Source organism: Platalea leucorodia, assembly GCF_965183815.1.
Source record: "Platalea leucorodia genome assembly, chromosome: W".
Lineage (NCBI taxonomy): Eukaryota > Metazoa > Chordata > Aves > Pelecaniformes > Threskiornithidae > Platalea > Platalea leucorodia.
In genome coordinates, this window is record NC_138859.1 from 46,205,838 (window position 1) to 46,215,679 (window position 9,842).

The 9,842-nt window shown below is 55.2% G+C and overlaps 1 protein-coding gene across 1 annotated transcript; it reads left to right on the top strand.

Moving 5' to 3' along the window:
- Nucleotides 1-318: 318 nt before the first annotated feature.
- On the top strand, nucleotides 319-5,088 carry LOC309601892 (alpha-N-acetylneuraminate alpha-2,8-sialyltransferase ST8SIA3; the record flags this gene model as incomplete). Its single annotated transcript, XM_082335135.1, has 4 exons — nucleotides 319-497; nucleotides 1,391-1,513; nucleotides 3,501-4,058; nucleotides 4,806-5,088. The coding sequence occupies 4 exons, from the start codon at nucleotides 319-321 to the stop codon at nucleotides 5,086-5,088; spliced, it is 1,143 nt and encodes a 380-aa protein (XP_082191261.1).
- Nucleotides 5,089-9,842: the final 4,754 nt, after the last annotated feature.

Below are 9,842 nucleotides of genomic sequence, written 5' to 3' on the forward strand. Positions count from 1 at the left end.
CACTGGGGTGGCACCGGGGCTGTCAGTGGGACATACCGGGGCTGCTGGGGTGGCACCGGGGCTGTCCGGGGTGCAGCGGGGCCGGCGGGGGGGGCACGCCGGGGGGGCACGGCGGCGCTGCCGGGGTTGCCGGGGCCGGGACGGCGGGGCGGCCGCTCCCGGCTGCCATTTCATCGCGCCGCCGCTCCGTCCCTCCATTTTCTCTCCGGCTGCCGGCGCTGCCGGCCCCGGCCCCGCCGCCGTCCCGCGCCCGCCGCCCCCCCATGTAGCCCCGCGGCGGCCCCCCCGCACACGCCCAGAGCGGGGCCGCCTCCCGGCATGAGGAGCTGCAAGATGGTGCGGGTGGCCAGCGTGCTGGGGCTGGTGATGCTGAGCATCGCCCTCCTCATCCTCTCCCTCATCAGCTACGTCTCGCTGAAGAAGGACAACATCTTCGGCGCGCCCCGCGCCGCCGGCCCGGGCGGGCCCCGCATGTACATGTTCCACGCGGGATTCAGGTGAGGGCGCGGCGCGGCGTGGCCGGCCCGGCCCGGCCCGGCTGGGGCACGGGGGCCCGCCCTTCCCTTCCCTTCCCTTCCCTTCCCTTCCCTTCCCTTCCCTTCCCTTCCCTTCCCTTCCCTTCCCTTCCCTTCCCTTCCCTTCCGTCCCCCGCCGGCCCCGCCGCCTCCCGCGCCGTTCCCGGCGGAGCCCCGGCTGGGCGGGCGGGCCCGGCAAGGCCCCGCGGCCACGGCCCGAGCGCTCGGCGCAGCCCCTCGCCCGCGGCGGGGATGCGGCTCCCCCCCCTCCCCGCACCCTGCCCCCGCACCCAGCCCCGGGGCCTGCGGGGAGCGGGAGAGGCCCCCCGGGCCGGCGGGACCGGGGCGGGGGGCCCGGGCCGGGCGTGGGAACCGCAGTGCCCCGGGGGTGCCGGAAGGCGGGGGCAGCCCGACCCCGCCCTGCCCGGCACGGCATGGCCCGGCACAGCACGGTGCGGTCCGGCCCAGCCCAGCACAGCCCGGTCCGGCCCAGTACAGCCCGGCCCAGCCCGGTGCAGCCCGGCCGGGACAGCCCAGTATCCCCTGGTGCGGCCCGGCCCGGCCCAGCCCGGTGCCCCCGACGCAGCCCGGCCCGGTACAGCTCGGCCTGGCCCAGCCCGGTGCCCCCGGTACAGCCCGGCCAGTACAGCCCAGTAGATCCCAGTAGATCCCAGCAGAGCCCAGTGCAGCCCGGCCCGGCCCGGTGCCCCCGGCGCGGCGCGGCCGGCGCTGTCCGCGGTGCTGACGGCGGCGGGCGCGCGCTGCGGGTCGGGCACGGCCGGTAACGGGCTGCGGCTCTGTCTGTGTCTGCCTGGGTCCGTGCCTGTCTGTCTGTCTGTCTGTCTGTCTGCGTGGGCCCCTGCGCTCCTTTCCAGGTCCCAGTTCGCGCTGAAGTTCCTGGACCCCTCGTTCGTCCCCATTACGAACTCCCTGACCCACGAGCTGCAGGAGAAGCCCTCCAAGTGGGCCTTCAACCGGACCGCGTTCGCGCATCAGAGGTGAGCATGCGGCCACCAACCTGAGGTTGCCCCCTACCCCCCCAGGATTTCAGAAAATACAGTCAGGGACTGCTGAATACTCTGAGTAATTTGCCGGCGGTGAGAGACAAAGGCTGAATCAGAGCATTTCCCCAGATGGTTGCAGCTATCTTGGAAGAACGGATTATTTCAGAGCAGGGCGCCAGGCTGCAACACGCATTATTTTACCAAACAGAACGTGACCCAGTTTCCCGGTGTGCAAGTGAAATTGTCGTTACTTCAAGATAAATGGCTGGGTTTTTAAAACTTGAAACAAATCGGACTGTATGAAATGCCATGAAATGCTGTGTGGGCCAACACAGGCCCAGCTAAACTTCCCAGCCAACGGCAGTTCTGAGCAAGTGCAGTGCGGCTCTGCCTCCAGCGCTGCTCGGGCTGAGGGGGCGGGCAGAGCGAGGGGTGCCGACGGGGGCCTTCCAGCCCGAATCCACCGGAGACGCTCGCTTTCTGCACCGCCTTCTGCCTGCTGCCCGCAGGTTGCACTGGCTGCCCTGCTCTGTGGCAATGGAAAGGGTTTCCCGGTTCCTTCTGCTTCCTCAAAGCTGCTCCGTACTTCATGGGAAGTAAAATGTGCTTTCAGTTTTCTCGCTGTGATGTGAACGTGGTGGTGTCTGGCCGGCCTCTTATTTATTGGCTTTACTGAGAGAGAGATCAGTAAATATATACTTTATACAATTTATATATATATACTTACTGATCTATATATTAAAAAAATTCTGTAAAGGAAAAGAAAAACATTTAGCCATTTAAGATAGCTGTTACCATCTTGGACTGCAATTGTGTCCTGACAAATGCCTGCTGTTTTAGAGACTCGGCTGACATATCCCGCCCCAGAAGCAGGAACCCCGGCCCCTCGGCTCTGCAAGGAGCTGTGGGCCACAGAGAGGAGACGTCACTTTGCCTGCCCCGTCCTTTCCCCAGGACCTGCCAGGCTGGTGTGACAGTGGCCGCCCCTCGGCACTGCCGCATTCCTGGCACCACCAGCTCATCCTTCCTAAGCCTGTCCCTGTGCCACCCCTCTGGTGATGTTAGCTGATGCCTCGGGAGCTGCCTTTGCACTTGTCCGTTAGCCATAACCCCTAATTAGGGCACCCGGTGGGCCTCCATTAATGCTTAGGCATTGGAGGATGCGAGCTGGAAGAAAGGTTGTTTGTTTTCCATAAACATGAGCAAATAAAGTAGTATTGGTTTTCTAATTTTATGCCCTGCGAGGGAAATTCCTGAGCAGGGTTGGTTTTGTTTGGTTTTTAAGTATCTCTAATAACCCTTGTAAAAATGCCGGCATGCTTGCCCAAATAAGACATTACGGAATTATGTTTACATAAATGGAGACAGCGACAGTCACTTGCTTTTGTGATTCAAAGCTTCTTAATGAGAGCACAAAAAATATATGTATTTAAAAATCAGCCACTGTTAATTCAACCGCATTTCCTGGACTGCTTGGTTTTGCTTCGCATACCTCACGGCAAACCCATCGTTGCCAAAGACCCGCGGTCCAGTACCACGAGTGAAGTGCAGGCAGGGAGCACCAGCAGCAGGCTCGCCCACCCGGCCCGTACGGCAGCACGAGCAGCCCCGTGTTGCGCGCCCCCCTCGGCAAGGCGGCCGGGGGAGGGCTGTGCTGGTAGCCCCACGCCTCCGACTTACACAGCGAATCCAATATTTTAATCCTGACGCCTTTCCAAGAGACAGGGACACATCCTTAGCTGGCGTCAGTCAGGACCGCCCGATAAAGCCAGGCGGAGTACTAGGTAAGGAGCCAGCTCCAGAATTCCTAACTACTTATATTAATTTAAAAGCCATTGCACCACATTGCTCAGGAAACTACTCTACTACATTTAAAAAAATAAAAGAAAAACGTGAGTCTAGCTGTAAAGAAAGCCTCTCCACCACAGAAAGAGGGGAAATATAACTCCATGTTTTCTTCTCTTTTTCTGTTCTGTTTCAGGCAAGAAATCCTTCAGCATGTCGATGTAATAAAAAATTTTTCTTTGACCAAGAATAGTGTTCGGATTGGACAGCTGATGCATTACGATTATTCCAGCCATAAGTATGTGTTCTCTATTAGCAATAACTTCCGATCGCTGCTTCCCGACGTGTCGCCCATCCTGAACAAGCATTACAACGTCTGCGCCGTGGTTGGAAACAGCGGGATCCTGACCGGGAGTCAGTGCGGGCAAGAAATAGATAAATCCGATTTTGTTTTTCGTTGCAATTTTGCTCCAACTGAGGCTTTCCAAAAAGATGTTGGAAGGAAAACCAATCTTACAACCTTCAACCCCAGCATCCTAGAAAAGTATTACAACAATCTTTTGACCATTCAGGATCGCAACAACTTCTTTTTAAGCTTGAAAAAGCTTGATGGGGCCATTCTTTGGATCCCCGCTTTTTTCTTCCACACGTCAGCAACAGTCACGAGAACGCTGGTTGACTTCTTTGTTGAGCACAGAGGGCAACTAAAGGTCCAGTTGGCTTGGCCAGGAAATATCATGCAGCACGTAAACAGGTGTGGATTTTTGCCTTGCTTTTAACTTGTCAAAATAGGTCTCTCTCTCTGTACAAATACAACTGTATTTATTTTTCTGTTCATGCCTGATCTGCTAGGCACTGTCTAGCAAGTCAGGGCCCGACACTGCTTGCTTTTAGAGCAAATGTGGGTTTGTTATTGCTTCAGTAAGTACTGCGGTTATTTCTTTACAGCTGTGTGCCCAGCAGAGCAGAGGTGGGTTGGTTGTTCGCGCCGGGGCACGGTCCGTCACTGGGCTCCGCTCCTGCCGCTGCTCCCGCGGACGGGAGGAGTACGGGGGAGCCGAGGGAGACGCTGCAGAACCGAAGCACCGCTCACGGAAGAGCTTGCTCTTCTCGGCTAGCGAACAGGGATGCTGACAGACAGCTGCAGGGTGGTCCAAGGAAAACTGTAATAAATCAGAGGAGGATAACGTTGCCACCTCTTTAGCAAATGCATGTGCGAGCAGGAGCCAGTGAATTGTACTTTTCTGGATAAGGCACTACCTCTCCTGGTTAAAAACCAAAAGCATTCAGAAGGGGACCACAGGAGACCATCGGTCCGAGTGCTGCTAAGGCTGTTCCGCGCTGCCGGTCGTTACAGCCTGACCTGAACAGCAGTCCGTGCCTTATCCAGGCTGTCAGCTGTCAGCACTGATGCTCTCCAGGCAGTAACATTATTTTTTCTTACAGCAGACCTGTGGCATTACTTGCACCCCAAACTAACGTGCCTTTCTTTTGTTCACAGATACTGGAAGAACAAACACTTGTCACCCAAGCGGCTGAGCACAGGTATTCTCATGTATACCCTTGCCTCTGCCATATGTGAAGAGATCCACTTGTACGGATTCTGGCCCTTTGGGTTCGACCCCAACACGAGGGAGGACCTCCCGTACCACTACTATGATAAGAAGGGAACAAAGTTCACGACCAAGTGGCAGGAGTCCCACCAGCTGCCTGCAGAGTTCCAGCTGCTCTACAGGATGCACGGTGAAGGACTGGCCAAACTCACCTTGTCGCATTGTGCCTAAGAACATAAATCTTGAAGTGCCAAATGATTGTCTAAAAAGTGCCCAAAACCGAATTAAACATTCTTCTTCAGATAGAATTCTAAAAAAAAAACCAAAACCCCGCCCTAAAATATTTTCCATAATCTAAAGATGCTTTTTAGTCACCCTTGTCACTGCTCATCAAAGGGTTTAAGCGTATTTAGCAGTGCAGAAGCATTTATCAAGTTCTGTGGATGCTATTCATGCAGCAGCAAAGCTGAAATATTTTGCATTTATAGATATGCTACTAAGTAACTTTTAAGATATTTTCATATTTTAGCATTCCACTAAATGCCCTAAATCTCTTAATTTTATTTTCCTTTCCCGATTAGAATTAGAAATGCTAATTTTAAAAGGTTTTGCTTCTCTTGTATATGTTGCTATCAATAGCTCAGCGTACATATATTGCTGTGGCCGATGGAGAAAGCCACTCAGAATTCCAGTTCACCCTCACTTGCAAGTTCTTCAGTGTGGATCCAGATTTCCACCACTTGCATATTTTCAGATTTACTGAATTTTACATTTTTTTAAGAATAATGTGAAGAAGAAGGTCACAATATGGCTTGTACCTTAGCTAGGCGTTTATATCGCTCTCAGAATACTTCAGCATTTTAATTCAATTTGGGCCAAATCCTAGCCCAAATTAGCCAGGCTGAAACATGGTCATTCCTATCTGTGTGATACTATTTGGTCTTTTAATTTTAAAGTCAAACCACCAGGACAAACAGTGTTAGGTGTCTCTGGAGGTGTGGTGGGTGAGAAGAGCGCCGAAGCCCAGCGCGGGCGCGCCTCCCTCTGTGCTCTCCGCACCCTCCGACGACGAGGGGTCCTTCGTCCTTCGACGAGGGGTCCGTCGGTACCCAGCGTTTCCCTTTGCAGAGCTGCACGCGTCGGCACTCTCTGCGTTTCGGTATGTCCCAAAGTGCCGTCCCTCCCGTGGTGGCGATGGGGTGCATTGCCCAGCGATGCAGGGTCCGTAGGGAGCGGTAAGAGCCTTCGTTAGCCCAGTTAACGGTGCTGGGTTGTGCCCCCGCCGCGGCGGGGCTGGCTGGGCAGGGTCCGACTGGCCGGGCAGCAACGGCAGCCAGGTGCCGGGATTTTTAAAAATGGTTTTCAAGGGAGGGGAGCGCAGCAGGAGTGCAGGGAAGAGGAAATACAGTTGCCAGATTTCCCCGTTTACATCTCTCAATCCACGGTCAGACAACTAAATGAGTGGCCCCATTTTCCGGTCACCAACAGCCACCCAAGGCAGCCAAAGGAAGGCACGGCTTCCTCGGTACCGCTGGAAACCAGGCTGTTTGTAGAGAGGACAAACCTTAGGGTCACCTACGGTTTGAAAACGTTGGCCATTTTGTCTCAGGATAAAGGAGCCTGTAAAATAACTGGGTTTCTTATGACAGCGAGTATACTTACAAGTATTTTAACATTTTTCTACTATTCTGTATGATGCTGAGAACTGACTATACACTGAAAGAAGATGCAAAATCCAATTTAAAATCATACTTTAAAATGGCACATTTTAATTTTTTTCTGCCTCTTTACCTCCAAGCAGACGTCGGAGGTGAGGAAGGAGATCTCGAGTACAACACCAAACCTGAGCGGCCCGGAGCATCTCCGGTGCCCACCGCCGCCCCGCTGCGGCACCGCAGCTCCGCCAGCCCCCGAAGCCGTGTACCCCCTCGTCCCTGTGCCCCGGGTGGAGGAGGAGCTGGAGGCTTTCTTCCCCATTTTAATTATCCCACATTTTCTGGCTTTTGCTTTTTCAGAGGCTGTTTAGGGCTGGGGCGCGCTGTGGAGGGGCTTGGGTCTCCCCCGTGCCGCAGCGTGCGCAGCCCCGCTCCCGCAGGGAACCGCGCGCTTCCCTCCCCAGCTGCCAAGCCTGGCTCAGCGTTCCCCGGAGCTCCGGCTCTCCGTGCTGTCGTGTCGGTCCTGCGCTCATCGCCGTTCCTACAGCAGAGTACGACCTCTAGCAACTGTTATTATGAAGACATAGTCGTGCAGTGATGGTGGTGTCTTATGCCATATGGTGCCATATGAGTTGTTCTTGATATTATCACGTATTATTTGTGTCGTAGTCGCGCGCGAGGGCCTGGGCCAGGGAGCGGAGTTCGGCTGTGCTGGGCGCAGACCACCGCAGAGCACAAGGAGAGGCTGTCCCCAGCGCTCGCAGCTGCCCGCGTCCCCGGGGGAAGGACTGAGTCCCCCCGACCTCTGCAAGCCCTGTCGGCGAGGTTTGCGGGATCGCTGGACGCCGGGACCGCGTGTCCGAGCAGGCAGTGGGGAGCTGCTGGGGCCAGGAGCAGCCGGGCAGCACCAGTCCTGACCGAGTCCTGCGGGAAACCTTCTCTAAGTGCTGGAGCACACGGGTTGGTTTTGCCCAAAAACAGAAAAAGAGAAATTGCGCAGGGAAGGAAGAGTTCTGCACTAGTTGTTAATGAAGTACAGTAATTAATCATTTCCGATATCATTTCCTATGATGCATGTTCGCTAAGGCAGGGGGATCGCTTTGCAGGTCACTGAGGTGCGTGAAGGTGGGCCCAGCGGCCAGGAGCCAGCTCGGCACAGAGCCCACCAGCGGAGAAGGGTCACCCCGAACCCCGAGTGATGCCTGTTGGCTTGTGCTTAATGCCAGATATTTTAATTAAGCATTTAATGCCAGATATTTTAATTAAGCATTTTATCAATTTCTTGTAGGGAGCGATCATTTTTAATCAGCAAATTAAAGAAATGTGAACTATTATCATTATATCGGCATGAAAGTGGAGGCAAATGTACTTTATACAATTTTCGGCTGCTGGCTCCCAATGGGAAATTGCACTGGCAGATCCTGCTTGGCTGCTGCACGGCATTTACATGACATAACTACTTTAAATTAGATGTAGTCACAAGTGGACATTCATTAGCCTAAACAAACGTATTTCCATCCATGCACCTCATGTGTCTCCAGGAGGCCCTTTTTGCAATGGGGATGCTCAGCCTGGGGCGAGATGGCTCATTGCACATCTCCCCCGGCAGCTCCACGTACCTCCTCCCCGATGGCAGCGGGACCGCTGGCAGGGCACGGACACTGGCAAGGGCATCGGCTGTTGCCACGTCCAGCGTGGAACCAGATGAACCTGCCGCGTAACTGCATGCTGAAACTGGGATGGGAAGGTCCCCAGAGTCAAACCGGCCGCGGGTGCGCCGTGAGATGCTGGGAAGCCATATGGGATGGGCCACCTGCTGTGACCCAGCCTGTCCCCAGCGTCCCCGGAGAGGGCTGCTGGCAGAAGTGGATTTCCCCGCGCTGAAGGTGCTGCAAGGGCTTGCGTGGCTGCTGCAAAGCTTGCGTGGAGCTGGTTCAGACAGAGCTGCAGCATCCTGCCTCTGCCCGAGAGCCCGTGCGGGAGGAGAGGGCGTCAGTGCTGGCACGCCCCAGGGCCTCAGTCGGTCTTTCCTGAGCAGTGCACATCTCTCTGCTCAAACTCCTGCTTTGGAGCACCCAGGAGAGAAGAGACAATGTAAAAATTAGAAGTTGAAACCAAAAACCTAAATTGCCCTGGGGTAATTTTTGTATTTGTCATAGTTTATTTTTTTAAACTTGATTTCCCTTCCTAATCACAATGAACTTGGGAAAACTGCTCATAGTTGGAATTTCTGTTCCCACAGCTCGCAGCCCCAGCCTGTTTCCCACAGCTGTGCACGGGACGTCTGCGATGCCCCGCTCGCCCCCAGCCCCGAGAGCACCCGGGTGCCCGCAGATTGTGGGGAGGGTGGCGATGGAAAGGTGTTTTAACGCACCGTACCTTAATTTGATCTTGCTTGATTCAAACAAACAGAGCGTGCCTCTCAGGTTCATCCCGCTTGCGGCGAGGTCCCGTTAGGAGGGAAGGACCCGCCGTCGGTCCCGGGGGACGGCCCTCGCAGCACAGCTGGAACTTTCCAGAGGCACAAAGAGGCACCGAGTGCAGAGAAGGAAGGAAGAAAATGACTGCAAATATTCGGAAATGGGAATACAGAAAAATTATTGACAGAGCGCCATATTATATCATTGATTTTTAAGCAAAACTCCCCATCGATTTTTCAGAACCACATTGAACATTTCAGAATCATTGATTTTAATGGGGAGTTCTGCCCCAAAATCAATGGCGCAATACAGCCCAAAGTAAATTGCTTCTTAGTATCAATATTTTTTGTCTGAGCCGTTGCAATGTGGAAAACCATCTTAAAACGTGCATCTTTTGTTTTTGCCTCTTTTCTTAGATGCTTTTTGAATTCTGCTGTTATAGAGGGACCAGAGGGGAAGGGCAGCTTGCGCTGCCCGGTGGGACCAGCAGCGGCCCAGGGGGGCTCTGCTCCCCCAGGCAGGGAGAGACCCTCCCGAGGCCTCGCCGTCAGACTGGGCTCTTTCCCAAACCCCCTTTTCTGGCTGGTTTTCTTGTAGGGCCTCGCGTTAGGGCACTGCGCATCCCAGAGCAGCTAAGTGGGGTGACCCCCCCGTGTTTGCTCTGACAGGTCTGGGCTTGGCGTCCCCGTCTCACCGCGCCGGGCTTATGGCCTGTGTCATTCTGGTTTTGTAGAAAGTCGGGTCTCCCCTTGAGCTGGAGGAGGTCAGTGCTGGGTGGCGGGGAGGAGCCCTGGAGGAGCCCTCGGCGCTGGCTGGCGTCCCTCAGCCCGGAGGTGCCCTCCGAGAAGGGCCAGGCTCGGCCGCTCGCGGTGGCCTGCGGCGCTTCGGGAGGAAGGCGATAGGTTGTGGT